This window comes from Agelaius tricolor, unplaced genomic scaffold (genome assembly GCF_023055355.1).
Source record: "Agelaius tricolor isolate 1412-34295 unplaced genomic scaffold, bAgeTri1.0.p SCAF_15, whole genome shotgun sequence".
In the NCBI taxonomy this organism is placed as follows: Eukaryota; Metazoa; Chordata; class Aves; order Passeriformes; family Icteridae; genus Agelaius; species Agelaius tricolor.
This window is the reverse complement of record NW_027269275.1, coordinates 13665940-13683365: the sequence shown is the minus strand read 5'-3', so window position 1 is coordinate 13683365 and position 17426 is coordinate 13665940. Positions and strand designations below refer to the sequence as shown.

Genomic DNA, 17426 nt, shown 5'->3' with positions numbered 1-17426 from the left:
TACATCAGACGCCTGTACCCTCCGTCCTGGGGGCCCATCCCACGAACATAGCATCCCATCTCTGTGCCAGGGGTTTTAGACTGGATGTTAGTCAAAATACATCACTGAAAGTGTTGTCAAGCACTGGAACAGGCTGCCCAGGAAAGTAGGGGAGTCACCACCCCTGGAGCCACTTAAAAACTTGTACATGTGTCACTTGGTTTAGGCGTGGGCTTGGCAGCGCTGGGGTAGCAGCTGAACTCGATGACCTTAGAGGGGTTTTCCAACCTTTCCAAGAATTCTATGACTCTGTATTTTCCCCGCGCACTGGGTACGTTTTCCCTCTGCCCCGGGTGCACGTCCCCTGAGGGCAGGGTGTTATTTCCTCTGTGCACACGTGCCTGTCACCTCTGCACCAGCTGTGTTTGCTCTCTGCGCTGGGCGCACGTCCCTTCTGCACACAGCGCCTGTCCCCTCTGCACACAGCGTTTGTCCCCTCGGCACAGGACGCTGTCCCCTCGGCATTGGACGCTGTCCCCTCTGCACACAGCGTTTGTCCCCTCGGCACAGGACGCTGTCCCCTCGGCACAGAGGTTCCTGTCACGCGGTTCCTGTCGTCTCCTCTGCACACAGTGCATCCCTCCTCTGCACAGGGCGTGCATCCTTTCTGCACGGGCACGTGTCCCTCCTGCACATGGTGGGTGTCAGCGCCACGCAGGGTCACCGACATCCATCATCCCCCTGGGATTCACACACAGCCAGAAAAAGCAGAACTGAATACAGCCCCATGGCAGCTGCAGGGCTGCTCGACTGGGAGTGCACCCAGGACCCCCTGGGTGCCATGGGGGGGATCGTGGTCACCTCAAACCACCTCGGCAAACTGAGCTGGGCTTTTCTTGGCGGGGCTGGATAAAGCACATCAGCGTCTTCTTGGATCAAGCAAAGGTTTCCCTCACCCTCTTACTATACAGGGCTGTCCACAGGCTGAGAGCACTTCCTGCTTCATAATAAAAGGTACCTTTTTTAAAAAAAAAGAAAATAAAAAGAAAATACTCTCGAGGAGACCAGAAAGTCCCCACCCACCTCACTGAGAGCAGCTACAGGCAAGGGCAGGCACTGGATACATCCCTGACCAGCCCATTCCGCTGGTCCTGTAGCTTTCCTTGTCCCAAATCCCTCCTGGGAGGCCGGAAAGGGCACCAGGGCTGAGGGTCTCTGCCAGATGGGCATGCAGGCAGAAGCAGGAGCAGGCAGGGCAGGCTGGCAGCAGCAGGGTGCAGGAGTGTGTGTGCGCCCACGTCCCACCCTGGCACGCTGCTGGGAACAACGGGGAGCGGTAGATGCCTGGGGCGCTTCCTGCCAGGGGAAGCCCCATCCGCGCCCGGCGTTGTTTGTGATGCTGCAGGATGCGGGCTCTGGCCCCGGGGGCTCAGTCTGCAGCCCCTCCGCTGCAGTGGCCGGGGTCGCAGCCCTGTTTCGTAGGGCTCCAGCAGCAGAGCCGCGCCAGGCTTCTTTCCCAGCAAAGCGTCTTCCCATGGGATTGTTTTTAAAATGTATTTAGGGCAGGGCAGACCCTTAAAACCCATTTCCAGCTCTACACCTCTGTTGCAACAAGCAGCGCTGGGAGGCTGCCTAGGCAAAGAGACTGATGCAATAAGGTAGCACATTTAAAAGGCAAATGGGTGCTGAGCAAGGTGTTGCTTTTCTGACTGGCAAAGTTGGGTGCTGAGCAGTTTGGGCATCCCCCTGCAGAGCCATGTGCTGAAGCCGGGCAGACTTTGAGGAAAGGGTGAGCCTGGATCATCCTGGATGCCTGAAACATCCCTGGGAACTGGTACTGCCATGCTCCCACTGTGCACACAGCCCACCTTGTGCCACCCAGCCCAGGAGAAAGGACTAGCTGGGTACCTAAGTGACCAGTTTTGCTGGGTTTTAAATTTATCTTGTCCCTGGTGCCTTGTCACCAAGGTTTGCAGGAGATTTTACTGCCAGGCAAAGCTGTCCCATTGCCCAAAGAGGCACAAAGTGGGTGAGGACAGCATGGCTGGGAACTTACATCTGTGGTGGGGCACACCCAGGAAACATGTATGGGCAAGCAAGGGCATAAAAAGTGACTCTTCCACTTGGCAGAGACTTTCGGAAGCAAAACACATCCCATGCATCTTCCCACAGCCCTCCCTCGCCCATCCCAGCAGCCACCCCAAATCCAGACAGCCAAGCACTGCATTCATGGCTATGGTTACCTGCCCTCCTGCACCTGGAGGTCTTTGCAGCTTTAAGCAAGGTTCTTCCCAAAAACAAGCTGGAAAAAAGTGCTTGGAAGTTTCACCCACAGCAGGAACTGTGGTGCAGGCACTGTAGCTGCAGGTATTTGGCTTGGGAAGGCTGCAGGGAAAGTGTCCCTTTGGGGATGGATCTGCTCTGCAATGGATTGGGGTTTGCAAAGCATGAGCTCTTGAGGAAGGGAAGTTTGTCCCCACTAGAATTTATCCAAGTGCTCTCCAGCAGCAGCTCAGGGCAGGCATCTTGCCAGCACACATACATCACCCTCCCACCCACCTCGCTTGCTCCCACAACATCTTTCACCCAAAGGAAGCTCCTAACATGGTGCAGAGGCACCTGCCATGAAGCCAAGGAAAGGGTGGAGGGGACTAGAGCCCCTCCTTCCATTGTTTGCCCACACCTCTGGGTGTGTCACCTGTCCTCCCTGGGAGACCAGCACCTTAAAGATGCCCACACCAACCCCACATGTAGGATGAGGTCCATCCCATGCCCTGTGAAGCTCCTTTTCTCCCTCAAGGAAAGTGCAGGGCCCACTTAGGGAAGGACAAGAGATGTTTGTGAGCAGCCCTCTCCCACCCTGCAGCGACAATTTGACAATTCCCACACAGGTGTCCCAAGTGGTGAAAATGCCCAGCCTCCAACCCATCCCCACAGCAGCACTCATACCTCCAGATAAACTCCTTTATTTCCATCCAGTTTCACCACTGGTACAGAAAATACAAAAGAAGAAAAACAAAACCAAAAAAATAGGCTTTTCTGTGCCCCCCACCCCCCGTCCCCGAAGCGTGCCGACTATTTACAGGCAGAGGCGAGCGGCTCAGTGGCAGCAGCTGCACTTGCTGCTCGTCGGCTCCTTGCACACGCAGCCCTTGGCGCAGTTGCTGCAGCTCGCGGGGCAGCAGGAGCAGCAACCTGGGGGGGACACAAGAGTTAGGAGGTAGGTGGAAGGGACTGGGGTTCTATGAGGCAGGGGGACCCGATGGAGAGTAGGAAACACCACCTCTGAATGAGCAGGGCTGATGATCCCAATGGGCTGGAGTTCTCCATTAGGATCCCAATGGGCTGGAGGTCTCCATGAGGGTCCTACAGGGTGGGGGCAGCTCCCCAGAAGGGAGGGTGCGTGTGCATTGCAATGGGCCAGGGGAAGAGGGAAGGATCCCATTAGGGTCCTACAGGGCAAGAGAAGGAGTGATGGGCTCTCCATACGGAGTTTGACACGGCAAGAGGGGTTGTCTACAGGGTAAGAGTTGGGAGGTCCCCATCGGGTCCGACAGAGCAAGAAAGAGCTCCCTTGAAGAACAGGAAGGTGTCCGTGGAGTCCCACAGGGCAAGGAGGGGCTCCCCTATGGAGCAGCGAGGTGCCCAGGGAGTCCCACAGTACAAGAAGTTTCCCAATGGAGCAGAGAGGTGCCCATGGATGTCCCACAAACAAGGCCGGGTCCCCCCTCCCTGAGCCCCCCACTCACTCTTGCGGCAGCTCCGGCAGCGGCAGTTCTTGCACTTGCAGGACCCTGCGCAGGAGCAGGAGTCACCTGGAAGGCGAGGGAAGGAGAGCGGGATCAGCCGGGAGTCGGGCAGCCGGGAGTCAGGCGGGAGGCAGCCGGGACAGGACGGGGCACTTACCGGCGGCACACGTGCAGTCCTGGGGGTCCATGGCTCGGCTCGGTTTAGCTCAGTCTAGCTCGGCTCCGTTCGGCTCGGTCCGGCGGGGCTGGCAGCGGTGCAGGGCAGCGCCGGCCGCCCGCTATTTATGGGGCAGGACGCGGGGCGGTGCTGGCGCTGCGCACGGTGCAGCGGGGCCGCCGGCACCGGGGCCGTGCTCACCGGGGGCGGTGCCGTGCCGTGCCGTGCTCACCCCGGGGCCGTGCTCACCCGGGGCCGTGCTCACCCCGGGGCTATGCCCGCCCTCGGGCCGTGCTCACCGGGGGCGGTGCCGTGCCGTGCTCACTCGCGGGCAGTGCGCACCCCGGGGCCGTGCTGTGCTCACGGGGGCCGTGCCCTACCCCCGGGCCGTGCCCTACCCCCGGGCCGTGCTCACCCGGGGCCGTGCTGTGCTCACCACGGAGCCGTGCCGTGCCGTGCTCACCCGGGTCACGGACCCGACCCCCCACCCCCGCTCCCAGCCCGGTCCGGGGAGGCCGGGGTGTCCCACCTGCAGCCCTGTCCCCGGTGGGGGTGACAGCACTGGCACGGCGCTGCCACCGCGTCCTGCACGCCTGGGACAGCCCCGTGGCGCTGCCCCGTGTGTCCAGCGCTGTGGTGCAGCGGTGCCCCCACCGCAGGGGTGGCTGTGGGGTGCACGGGGCTGTCCCTGAGGATGAGACTGTTTCAGCGCCCCACTGGAGAGTGGGATGGCCCTGGGCAGCCCCCATGGGGCTGGAGTGCTCAGATGGCCTCCCAGGAGGGGTGAATCACAGAACACCCTGAGTTGGAAGAGACCCGCAAGGATCATTGCATGCAGGCCCTGAACCTGCACAGGACAACTCCAAAAAGCGCCCCATGTCCTTGAGTGTGTTGTCCAAAAACTTCCTAAGGCTGGCTTGGTGCAGTGACCACTTCCTTGAAGACTCTCTTCCAGGGCCCAACTACCTTCTGGGGAAATAATATTTTCCTAATACCCAATCTAAACCTCCCTTGACAGAGTTTCATGCACTGCCCTCGGGTGAGCATGGGGATGCAGTGTGGTAGCTTGGCACTGCCAGCTAGGAGCTGCTGGGAATCACTTTCTCATCCCTCTGAGTTTTCCACCTCGTCACAGGGTTTGTGTGCCAGCGGGCTTCCACCACCTCGCACGTGCCCACGGCCAGTTCAACATCCAGCATGGCAAACAGTGGCTGGGCCAGGGCCAGGCTGCCCCCATGCCTGCACCCCTGCTCTTGGTGGTGTCGCAGATGGGGCAAGCCTGGGTTCAGAGCTGGTGCTGTAGATGGGTCCATCCCCGTGGAGCCTGAGCCAGCGGGCTCTAGGACCAGGAGAGGCTCAGTGACCCGGGTGGTTGTGCCAGGGAACGGCTCGTGCTTGTTTGCAAAAGCACGGAGTTGTTTTTTTCCTGGCAATGTTTGCCAGCAGCAGTGAGGCGAAGCCAGCAGGCATTGCACACGCCACTGGCCGAGCGGGAAGGAGGAGAGGTGGAATAACCGAGCACGTGTGGTGTCACTGCACATAAACAGGGGTTGGGAATTAACTTCCCTCCCTTCCGGACAGCCCCAGCGCAGCGCTTCGGGAATGTGCTGCACCCGCGGGCCCCCCTCCAGCAGGGCGGGCTCTGCTGCACCCGTGCTTGAGGAAAAGAGAGCCCTGACCTGCCAAAATGGGATCGTGCACCCCTGCACGGGGCCATTCCAAAGGTGAGGGATGACTGTGCAGGGCCAAAGCTTCGGAGAAAGCAGGGAAATTCCCAGGTTGCTAGGAATCCTGCATATCGTACATAGAGGGGCTGTGCTGAATCCTGGGACACTTTGTCCTGGCCCCACGTCACTGTGAGCAGGAAAAGGCAGCACAGCATCCCCACAGAACTGTATGTGAAGCTGTGATGGGAAAAGAGCCTGGAAAATGCCTGATTTCCCAATCTGGGCATTTCCACTAAATAGTGAGGTCATCCCACAAGCAGAACAGTGAGGAATGAACGAGTATCCCCTGAGCCACAGGCTTGCTGAAAGGCCATGCCAGACATCAGTGGGGAGAGGAGAGCTCAGAGGGGTCTGCTGTATTATGGCTGATGTTCCAACTTGCCAGGGTATGGAGTAGTTAAACCCAAGTCTGTTCCCATGTAAGAGGAGTGCCATGTCCAACTCTATTTTATAGCAGTCATAAAGTGATCAGCAGAGCTGCAGCTGCCCAGCACGGGTCTCAGGGCTCAGAGTGGGGATGCTGGAGCCTCTGTCTGCCCACCCTCCCCCTCTCCTCACCACTTCCCCTGAAGGCAGGGCACAGCATCTGACAGCTGCTCTCCATCATACTGCCATGGGGCACAGGGATGGGCACAGCACGGAGCCATGGACCACTGCAAACCCACAGGGGCCAGCAAAGCCAGACTGATTCTGTGAGCTTTGCTGGTTAAACCAGATGTTTGGTGATAAATCCCATTAGCAACCTCTCCTTCACTCTTGTTGTGAGCTCACCAGTGATGTTTTTGTATGGTTGGCACTTACATTTCTCTGGGTTGGAAGGAATAAAGATAACCCTGCTCTTTGCAGCGTGGAGTTTAGTGTGATTGCTCCGTGCCTGCCACATGCCTAAATTCAGTTGACATAGGGGTGGCCTTTGCACCTGCCAGAAGTGTGGGGTGATGGTGACATCTCAGGGGATATCCTGAGGGAGGAGCCCTCCTGGAGCAAAGGGGTATCCCATAGGGATTGGCACCCTGAGCAGCCCCTGGGCAGGGGTGCTGTGCTGTAGGCTGTGCCAAATCCCTGGCTGAGTCCTGGTGGTGGTGACTGGGCGGGTCAGAAAAGGTTTTTAACCTAAAAAGTGACCATGAATGCCTGCATTTGAGGTGTGTGGGGACAGGCAAAGCCTGTCATGTTTCTGGGAAGCAGCAGGGTGGTGCAGGGCACCTGGGTACAGCATTCTGGCAGCAGCATGGCTGTGCTTGGGCAGAGTGAGCATCACACCCTGACACGGGCATCACATCCTATTTTGGGCATGCCACCCCATCACAGGCATTGCACCCCATCACATCCCATCACTGCAATCCTGGTATGGGCATTGCAAACCACAATGGGCATCACTCTCTGGTTTGGGCATCAAGTCCCATCACAGGCACTGAACCCTATTGCAGGCAGTGCACCCTATTGTGGGGATCACACCCCATTGTGTGCACTGCACCCCACAGTGGAGAACCAGGTCACCTGAGCACCAGGTGACCGGAGCACCCAGGAGCACCCAGACAGAATGGCAGAGGTGGCAGGGGGATAAGCAATGTGGTTCTACCAGCCAGTTCAACTAAACTGCCAGGAGGAAAACTAAACCTGTTTCTCTGCCACCCCACCTGCCGTGGAAACATTCCCCCTGGAAATGGGCAGGGCTGGGGTGCTTATTACAGTGAAAGCTTGTAATAACGAGCTGCTCATTAGCCCCGAGGATCTCTGGTTGGAGGAGACAGCATGGGATTTGCCCCTGGGTAACAAGAGGGTGGTGGGGAGTGGAAAATTCCCTTATTGTGTAGGGAAAGTGTTAAGAGAACTACTGGTAGGGAGACCAGAGCCAAGAGTAGAAGACAGGAGCAAAAACAAGACACAGGCTCTTTGCCATGACCTCCCACACACGCTGTCCTCCCGCTCCCCAGGGAAACTGCTGCACCCAACACAAGTGCCAAGTTCCTCATGCACCTTTATATACATATCACTTTATTTAGGTAGCTTATTACATGTCAAAGTGACAAACACTAAAGAAATCTGAACACATATATAAAAAAAAAACAACCAACATACACAATAAGGTTATTCTTCTTTGGCCCCCCCAGATGTGCATCACCCCCAGATGTGCAGCCAGGGGTCTCCTATTTGCAGCAGCTGCACTTGGCGGAGGGGGGCCCCTTGCAGACGCAGCCCTGTGCACACTTGGCACATCCAGCTGGGCAGCAGGAGCAGCAGCCTGTGGGAGAGACAAAAAAAAAAAAAAAAAAAATTAAGGACATTCTCAGGAAGTCAGGCTGGGGCTTGGGAGGTTTCACTGTTTTGGAGACCGCCCATGTATTCATGTTGTTCCCTTTTAGCAGCATCCCTGCTCCCGGCAGTGGCTTCCAGGGTGTTTGTGCAGGCAGGGCTGGCACGGGAGAGGCAGGGGGAGAGTAGGGTACCCCCGGGGGTTCATTAGGATTCCTCCAGTCCCTCTGCTGTGGGTGACAGCATCAGGAGCACCCAGAAGAAATCCCAGTGCCACTTTCTTCCCCAGCATCCCCTTGTGCTGAGCCTGAGGTGCTATTGAGGGAATGCTCAGGTTTAGGTGGTACTGAGTGACTTGTATTGCCTGGAGAGGGAGTGGGATTCACACTGTGCTGCTTTGGGGGACAAAAAACCTTATGTGAGGAATAAACTCGCCACTGGCAATGCTAAGACTGATTTGATTCAGTGCATACACAGATGTGTAATGAAAACCCTCTGAGTGTTTCTGCTCCCCCTGCCCCGGGGGGCTCAGGGATCCCTCTTACCTTTTTTGCACGATGTGCATTTGCAGTTTTTGCATTTACAGTTGTCCCCGCAGGTGCAGGTACCACCTAAAACAGGGAGAAAAGGAGAAAAAGAGGTTGAGAAGAGGTGGTGGGAGGGGATACCAACAACCCAGAGATCCGCGGGGAACAGCACTGCCTGCCCTCCGAGCATCCTCTGATGCTTCAGCCTCGCTCAGAGGGGAGGTCACGGCATTCCCAGCCGCTTTCCAGTGAGATGCTCCCACTGTGACACCGCAGTGCTAGGAGAGGACTTCAGCTGCTGGCCCAGCCCGTACGAGAGAGAGCACCGGGAATGGCGGAGGAGGCCGGCGGGCGGGAGTGTCGGTGCTCCCGCCGGGATGCTGCGGCTCCCGCTGCCCCCGCGACGGAAGGAAACGCTGCCTTACCTGTGGCACAAGGGCAATCCTGAGAGTCCATGTCTGGCTGGGCTGGGTGCCTGCTGTCGGACGCGTTGGGCGACGGGAGGAAGCTTTGGCAGGACTCGCAGCCGCCTCCTATTTATCCTTGGGCAGCCGAGAGCGAGTGCAAAACCTCCGCCCCTGCAGCCTGCGCACGGCTCAGCCCGGCGCCTGCCCCGGGCGCTGCTGATTCACTGCCGGGCGGCGCAGCGTGACCCGGGGCTCCCCGGCACAGGCAGGGCTGGGGGGGACCCCCGCTCTCTGCTGAGATGTTGGAAGGGGTGTGCAGAGAACGGCCACATCTCATCACACAGATGACACCTGTCTCAGGAGTGCTGCTGCACTCCACGGGGATGAGGGGGTGCACCCAGGGAGCCCCCACAGTCCAGCCCTTGATTGATTGATTGATGCCAAAATCAATCTACCGATCTGATTTGGGGGATACATTAATCCAGGAAGTGCAACCACTGCTAGGAAATCTCGGTCCCCTCCTCTCAGAGCTAGCACAGTGGGGTGATGGGGAGCTGGCACCATGAGCTGACAGGGATTCAGTCCCTGCTTGAGACCCTGTCCTCTGGTTCCTACATCCTCCCTGCAAGCAGGAGCAGCAACAAGCTGGACTGGCCTGGCCAGAGCCTGCCATGCCCTCCCAGTGCCCCAGGACAGTGGCACCCACGTCCCCTTGGCGCCGGGCATGGCACCTTGGGGCCCTGTCTCCTTCCCAGCTGGGTGCTCCATCCCACTCTTCTGAATTAATTTCCGTGTGTCATTAACTGGGTGTGCAGGGGAGGAGGGTGGCAGGCAAGCTGCCATCACCCTGGTCAACTCCTCCAGCGGGTTTTACCCACCCACTCAGAAGCACAGTGAGGGTTTGGGGTGGAAGGCAAATAGAAATGATGCTTGCTGAGATTTTTGGTGTGGGAACAGTCTGCTTCATGTGCAAGAGGCATTGTCAGCTGTGGAGCATCCTTCCTCCTCATTCCTATGTTTCTGTGTGCTCCTTGGTGTCAGTGATATCCCATCCCAGCTGCCCCTTGCTCTGAGACTCCTTTTCCTTGGGGTTTTATCCCAGCTGAGCTTTTGCCTGCAGTACCTGGCTGAGGCAGTTTGTCCATGCTAATCCAGCCGAAACAGCGGCCTGGGGAGTATTTTTACCACTCAGCTGTCTGGGCTTGTTGGGAGCTTGTTGGGTGACCTGATGGGGAACATTGCCAGCACTCAGTGTCTCCTCCAGCCTCTCCAGACCAGTGTGGGAAATCAGTATGGAAAAGCCTAAGAAAGACAGAGCCAATGGGCCCCTTCCTCAGCTCCTGTACCCTGGAGCAGCTTGTCAGTGCCCTGACATGCCAGCCCTGTGGCCATGTGAATGTCACACTGCTCTGATGCACTGGGGTGTGATGGCAGGGGACGGTGCCAGGGAGCAGGCATGTGCCAAGGGTGTTATTGCTCCTGTGGGAGCAGGGAAACACAAACATGGGAAACACATGTGCAAATGGTCACCTGCCACCCTGGCTATGGCCCTCTGTACTGTGATGGTGTCATGACAGAGGGGCAGCATCTCCTTGGGATCTTGCATTTGCTCTGCTCCTTGGCTGAAATAATCAAGCCCTCCTGTGATGCAGTAATATGCCAAAGGAAATGCTTCCTGCTGTGTCGTGATGGATCAATGGTGAACAGCAATATCACTGTTGCGTCTGTTGTGCCTTCCCCCACTGCCTGGCACCCTTGGCCACTCAGGCAAAAATTGGCCCTATCCCCAGCTGGTGGTGGCCCAGGGATACAGGGACATGTGGCTTCTCCAAAATAGTCCCTCTCCTCTAGCCTAGGGGGAGGAAGGTGGATCCCACACAAAGGGAAGAGAACAATCTCTGCCATGATAGGACAGGGTGCAGGAAAAACTCTCCAGCATCTGTTCTAAGTCACACCCCAGCCCTTTTTAGTTTCTTTCCTCTCTTTCTACACAAAGGAAAATATCATCTTCCAGGTGATGTAGGACTGAGAGTCAGGACTCTGGTAGATCTTACATTGCTCCTGGTCTATTCTGTAATTGATTTGGGATACATTCTATAATTAATTCGGGATTGGACTGGAATAGTGGGTTGTCAGGCAGACACATACCAATCAGACCACCTCCAGAAGCAACCTGTGATTGTGATGACAATGATGAGCTGGGGACACCTTCCTGCTGTTTAAATACCCCCCATGACAAGGTCTTGCCAGCCTCAGTTTGCCTTCTGGACTCTGTCCTCCATTTGCCTGGGGGGTCTCCTTCATTTAAATAGGCCTAATGCTGCTCCCCAGAGCCAAGCAAAACAGGCAGGATCCCTGCACAGAATTTATTCACCAGCCCTTGCCATATCAGAGCTCTACCCCTTGGCTCTCATGTCCCCTGCGTGGGATTCCTGGCTCTGTCCCCAGGCAATTCCCCCAAGATTGCCAGGTGGATTAACAGGGGTGAGTCAGCAGGTGATGCTCCAGTGCTCCAGGCAGAGCCGGAGATGATGCTCACAGGGAGGATGATGATGGCTGAGCATCACCATTGGCATGCCAGGGACAGGGATCCCTAGAAAGGAGAGAAGGAAGCTGACAGCTTTCAGGACAGTGTGGCAGAGGCACCTGTTCCTGTGACACCTCAGGTGTCTCCAGCTGATTGCTGAAAGCCACGGGAAGGTGCCAGGGCTGGTGCCGGTGACTGGCAGTGACTCAAGGCTGGTGCCAGGCAGGCGAGGAGGGAGGCACAGCAGCCAGCTCCCATGGAGGTGAGCTGGCACAGGTCTGCCCTGGCTCTCTGCTGAAGGACACGTGGCTCCAGACACCTGTGGGCTCACCAAGGTGCATAATGGACCAGCATCAGCCTCCAGCTACCCATGGTGCAGCCACCCAGCACATCCCCTTCTGGGGACCCTGCAGACTACTACAAGCCCCCGTCATGGCACGTGTCCCCCAGAGCGCTGCCCTGGGCTCATCATCCCCTCTGGAGCAGTGATGGGTTTGGTGACCCCTCCTTCACCCCGATACAAGATCCCAGGCAGCTGGGGGGCTCTGCTGGCAAAGCACCGTGACTCAGTGGGTACAGACTGTGGGCAGGGATGCAGGGAGCCATGAACCCCATGTGGGCACAGCACCAGGACCCTGGGGGACAGTCCCTGGGGGTGCCCTGCCCCTCACCATTGCCTTTTACTTGCCATGCTGATGCAGGGTACCCAGGGGTGGCCCTGACACCACAGCAGCAGCAAGGGCAGCTCAGCTCTGCCTGCTCCAGCTGGCTCTGGGTGTTGGTCTCTGGGCAGGAGAGCCCTGGATGGCCAGGGCTCAGCTGCCAGAGGTACAGGGAACCACAGCCCACCTGGGACCAGTCTTTTAATGGAGAAAATAAAAAAAATATTTTAGCACCCACCAAACACCCAGCACATGCAAGTGCTGAAAGCCAGCAGGAAGCCCTAGAAGTGATTGCTGCTTAGAAAGCAGGCTCAGCTTTGATCCGAATCTCAGGTTATTGTTTGCTGATGATAACAAGTGTTTGAAACACGGGAAATAGGTGCTGACGTAGTTTTATTTTGCTGGTGCTTGCCAGCCCTTTGGCAGAGGAGGAAGAAGGTGAATCACCCCTTGTCTGCCCTGGGAAGCCATTCCCAACCCCTCCCCATGTGCATAGGCAAAGCCTTGGAAACATTTGGGAGTGAAACCGGATCAGTAGGGTGACCTCAGGCTGTGGAGACTTCTTTCTTTTTCCCAGAAAATTGGGAAGACTCATTCTTCTCTCAGTGGCAAACATTAGCTAAGCTCATTGTCTGTTCTCTCTCCTCGCATCTTTCTGGGGAGACGCCTGCTTCCCTGCCTGCACCTTGATTGCAGCTTTAGGAAAATACATCCCAGCGAGTGCTTCTCCAATATCAGCCATCAGCAAAGACGTGGCATGTCCCATTTTCCTGGGGAAATGCCCTTCTTGGGGACTTGCTGGCCCACATCACGTCTGTAACTGTAGGAAGGCACCTTCAGCGCGGGCCCGCTGGCAGTGGGAAGGGGACGGGCAGATTTCCATTAAGCAGGAATTGCACGGCGTGCAATCCTGGGACGCTTTCACAAGCCGGCAGCTGCCTTTGATGTGGGCTCTTTGGGAGCCGCCTTGTGACCCAGCCGGCTGCGCCAGGGCTGGGACTCCCAAGGCCGGGATTATGAGCCAGGCTCAGCTGCCGGCTCATCCTATGGCTCCAGGCAAGGGCTTGGCTCTTGCTCCCTATTTCTTATCTGCGATGGAGCTATCAATATTACCTTCTTCTTGAATAAGCAGTGTGGAGAGGGTGGGGATTCGCTAATTACTGATTTTTAGGAAGAAGGGAAAGGAAGAAATGCTGAATTGATGCCATGAACTGGGTCCAGGAGGGTGAACTGACCTTGCAAAATTCCCACCAGTTTTGGGGTGTGCATCCTGAGAGACCCCAGCACAAGGTGGGAGCTCCTGCCTGGCAGGACAGGCTTTTGGGACCAGGTGTAGTGTGTTGGGGCATGTCTGGAAGATGAAAGGGCGGATTCTTCTTTTGATCATGAAATTCTCATAAATGTTAATGGGAATTACTTCGAGGTCTAACGAGGGTTGAATTGCAGCCCCCAAGGGAAGGAAGGGGATGAGGACCAACCAAGCTTTGGCTGGGAAATAAAAATGCTTGAATTTACCTTATCCCACACCTGTGAGAGCAGAAAACCAGTGGGTCAGGGGCTGCCCAGCATCCCTGCATGCTCTTCTGGGAAAGGGGTTTGCCAGGTGTCCCCCACTTTGCCCAACACTGCTGGCAACCACATGATGGGCTTTAAGCATCACCTTAACTCTAGGCATCATTTTAATTCACCAATCTAATGCTTTCTCAGTGTACACTTTGGATTTTCTTTTTTTTCTTTGGTTTTGTTTTTTTCCCTCACATCTTTCCTTCCCTTTTGTGTCTTTCAGGTTCCCACAGACTTCAAACTCACCTGCTCCAACTACTCGCCGCCTCCCCCTGGCTGAAACGTGACCCAAAGTTTCCAAGTATCGTTACCTTGGGCATATTTAATTATTATATTCCCCTTTAGTTGCTAATTAGAAGCCAAGAGTAGAGGGGATGAGTAATTCCTTGGGATGTCAAGTACACACTTGCCTGAGCTTGCAAAGAAAACATCGTCCCCCTCAGTATAAAGGTGTGAAATAAAAGGATGTGATATTTTCCTTGATGTCTTTAAACCCTGCTCCTGAGATCCAGAGATCCTTGTTGTCTATCTTGGGAATGATTCATGCAGCTGCTGTGCCAGATCCTGCCTCCCCCGAGAGCAGAGTGGCTGTAGAGGCAGGATCTGGCACAACAGCTCTTTACACCCCCATCCAGAAGTGTCTCCCATCCCAGGAATGGGCATGGGATGGGGGGGACAAATGCTGCTCCAGCTGGGGCAGCAAACCTGGGATGGCAAAAGAGAAAAGCTCCTGCAGACAGGCTCATTCTTCATTTTAAGGAGTATTTAAATGTGCAGATGCAATTGCTCATCCCTCCCCACTCCCTCCAGCCATATTATCCCCCTCCTTGAAGGATGGGGATGGTTATTTTTGCCAGCATTTTCTCAAACTCAATATCTGAGCGCTCCTCAGTGTTCCTCTGCCAGGCAGATAAAGGCATAGTGAATTTTTGGTTACATTTGAAGTCTTTCAAAGAAACATCCTCTGGGTGTGTGACAATCTTCATACCTGTTGTGCTGTCAGGTCCAGCTTCTCCATGCAACTGGCCTAGAAAGCCAGCAGCCTGTGCCAAGTGTGTTTGATTATATAATCTGTATCTATATCTACATATATATCCATATCTATATCTAATTTATTATATTACATTTTATTATATAATATGTATTATATGAAACCATAGTGGCTTAAACAATATTATATTAAATGATTATAGTATATCAATTATAGTAAGTAGGAGCTAGAACAGAGCAAACACTGGTTACAGAGCATTGCCTTGCCAAGCCTGTGCAGAGTAGCCAGGAAGGAGGATGGTGATGATTTCTTGCTGGATTTTAAGACCTGTGTTCTAGTGAAGAAGCTGAATAGCCCCTCAACTACAGTTACACTAATCCTGGCTGCAAAGCAGGCCCTGTCTGTGCAGCAGTGAAATCCAGGGACTTAGTGAGGATTTTATGAGGTTTCCCCCCTTGTAAAGGTTGTAAAAGGGAAGGACCCCTGTCCTGAGCACTGCTCAGGACTCAGGACTGGATGCTGTACCTTTGGATGTAAATAAATTTTATTATATTTTATTATTTTATTTATAAATACATTTAATTTAATTTTATAGATGATGGGCTTTCAAACGAAGGGAAATGAGTGTTAAATGCCACGATTTCAATATTAAGAGTTTCAGAGCCAGCTGATTCAAAGTGGCAGCTGTAATTTAATTGTGTTGCAGACGTGCCAAACCCAATACCATAATTAGTGATTCAAAATAATATTTACAGCTCAAATCATACATATTTAGCAAGAAGTTGAAATTTCCATCTATTTACAATTTTACCAGCTTAAAAAGGTCTGTAAGCTCAGTTTCCCCCCCATTTTGCTTGGTTGGGTTTGAAGAGCCTGGCAGAGCAATGCTCAGCACTGCTGGGAGAGGAGCTGGGTTTTTTGTCCTCGCCCATGGCACGGGGGTTGGAACTGGATGATCTTTAATGCCCTTTCCAAGCCAAACTATTCTAGAATTCTGCGATTTTCCCTGTGAGGACAGCAGTGTTTGCTGGCCTAGAGCAACACCCCATTGCGTGCCTGAGTTCACGCCAGCGCTTTGCCTTTGTGCTCTGGTACCCAAACCAGCAGGAGGGAGGGGGGACCCACTGCACGGCTGGCACTGACACCCACGCTCACCCCAAACAGAGCCACAGAGGGGAAAAAACACCCTCCTTAAAATGCTGCACGTGATTGCTGCCTCCCTATCCACCAGTATAATGGCACATTGATAGAGCTGCCAGAGAACCTTGGTAAAAACAATTTAAAGGAGAGGAAAAGGAGGTCGTCACATTCAGAATGGCATGATCCCTGCTTGAGTGCTGCTTTTTAGAGCCCTCCTTGGCATGCAGGGCAGGGACGTTGCTGCCGGCCAGAGCTTGGCCAATGCACAAGGAAATGCCAACTGGGATGTGTCTGCCAGCTCTCCTAGAAATAAATGGATCTGTGCCTCAAACCAGTGGCCTTTGCAGGGAAGGAAGAGCTGTTTTTCCAGTGCATCCTCTTCCAAACCTGCTTCTTGCTGGGATGGAGGTGATAATGTCCCAGTGCAGCTGATGGATTCAGGCACTGTCAGAGAGCACTGTCTATTTACAGCACCCATGAGGGTTATCATGTTAAAATATTGCTTAAACCTAAAATAACTTAAGAATTTCTAAAGTCATGACCTTGACCCAGGGTTTCCCTATCCAGCCTGTGTCCAGGCAGGGAGTGGGCACTGCAGGGAGATCTATGAGGGTCTGTATACCAAAATCCACTTCAGGATGGGGACCAGCATCAGTGTTTACACTGTGGCTCTGTGAGGATTTGCCCTCTGTTTCTCTCATCTCCAACCTCCTCCCAGTGCCCCAATGGCTGGATTCTGTAGGTTCCAGTGCACAATCCCACAAAGCAGCAGTAATGATGTTCTGAGGCTGTGCTTTTGACTTCATGGGACATTTTAACTCTGGGTTGGGTTTTACTGCCTTGGAGATCTCTCAGTTGCAGATACTCCTGGCGAGGTGTGAGTGAGGGTGTGCATGGCAGCCGGCAGGCAGCAAAGGGTACAGTGAGGGCTCTGGGGACAGAGAGGGGACAGCCCTTGGCCACAGCTGGGTGCTGACCCTGCAGAGAAGCTGGGACGGAGATGGCAGTGCGGGTCTTGGAGGCCACTGCAACTGCCCAGAAGAGCAATAACCTCTATCCTCCTGTCCCCGGTCGCCCCCAGTTCTCCTGACCTGTACAAATACCTCCCCTAGTTCCACACAGCGAGCTCACCCCCACCTCCGCAAAGAGCCCCCTACATGCCAAACTGCCTCTCAGCTCTTCTGACCTCTGCATTTGCCCCCCGGCCCCCTAATCCTAGCCCAGCTCTCCCAGATGCACTCTGATATCCCCAGTTGCACCCCGCACCTCCCCGTATCTCTGTGAGTGCCTAGAACCTCCTCTAGTCCTACACTTCAGTTGATCCCTGACCTTTGCAGCTGCCCCGCAGTCCTACCCCATCTCCCCCACTGCCCCCAGTCCCTCTGCCCTGCTCCCCCAGTCCCTCTGCCCGGCTCCCCGGTCCCATCTCCCCCATTGCTCCCGGTCCCTCTGCCCGGCTCCCCGGTCCCATCTCCCCCATTGCCCCGGTCCCATGTCCCCTATTGCTCCCGGTTCCTCTGCCCTGCTCCCCGGTCCCATCTCCCCCATTGCCCCGGTTCCTCTGCCCTGCTCCCCGGTCCCATCTCCCCCATTGCCCGCGCTCCCCTCCGCGCTCCCCTCTCAGATCAGCCGCCGCCCCCTCCCGGCCCCTCAGCGCCCCCCCGCGGCCGCCCCTCGGGCCGCGCCCCTCCCGCTGACGCGGCGCCTGCGCGTGCGCGCGTGCGGTGCCGGTGCCGGCGGA

At 55.4% G+C, this 17426-nt stretch overlaps 1 protein-coding gene across 1 annotated transcript; it reads right to left on the bottom strand.

Annotated features, from left to right (window-relative positions):
* Positions 1–7589: 7589 nt before the first annotated feature.
* On the bottom strand, positions 7590–8975 carry LOC139596318 (metallothionein-1). The gene is made up of 3 exons (XM_071440488.1): positions 8821–8975; positions 8414–8479; positions 7590–7857 (listed from the first exon to the last, which is right to left on the bottom strand). The coding sequence occupies exons 1-3, from the start codon at positions 8849–8851 to the stop codon at positions 7763–7765; spliced, it is 192 nt and encodes a 63-aa protein (XP_071296589.1). The 5' UTR covers positions 8852–8975; the 3' UTR covers positions 7590–7762.
* Positions 8976–17426: the final 8451 nt, after the last annotated feature.

Coding starts and splice junctions, on each gene's coding strand:
- LOC139596318 (XM_071440488.1), bottom strand. CDS start 8,851: ATGGACTCTCAGGATTGCCCTTGTGCCACAG. Junction 8,480..8,820: donor GGATTGCCCTTGTGCCACAG/GTAAGGCAGCGT, acceptor TCCCTGTTTTAG/GTGGTACCTGCACCTGCGGG. Junction 7,858..8,413: donor ATGCACATCGTGCAAAAAAG/GTAAGAGGGATC, acceptor TCTCTCCCACAG/GCTGCTGCTCCTGCTGCCCA.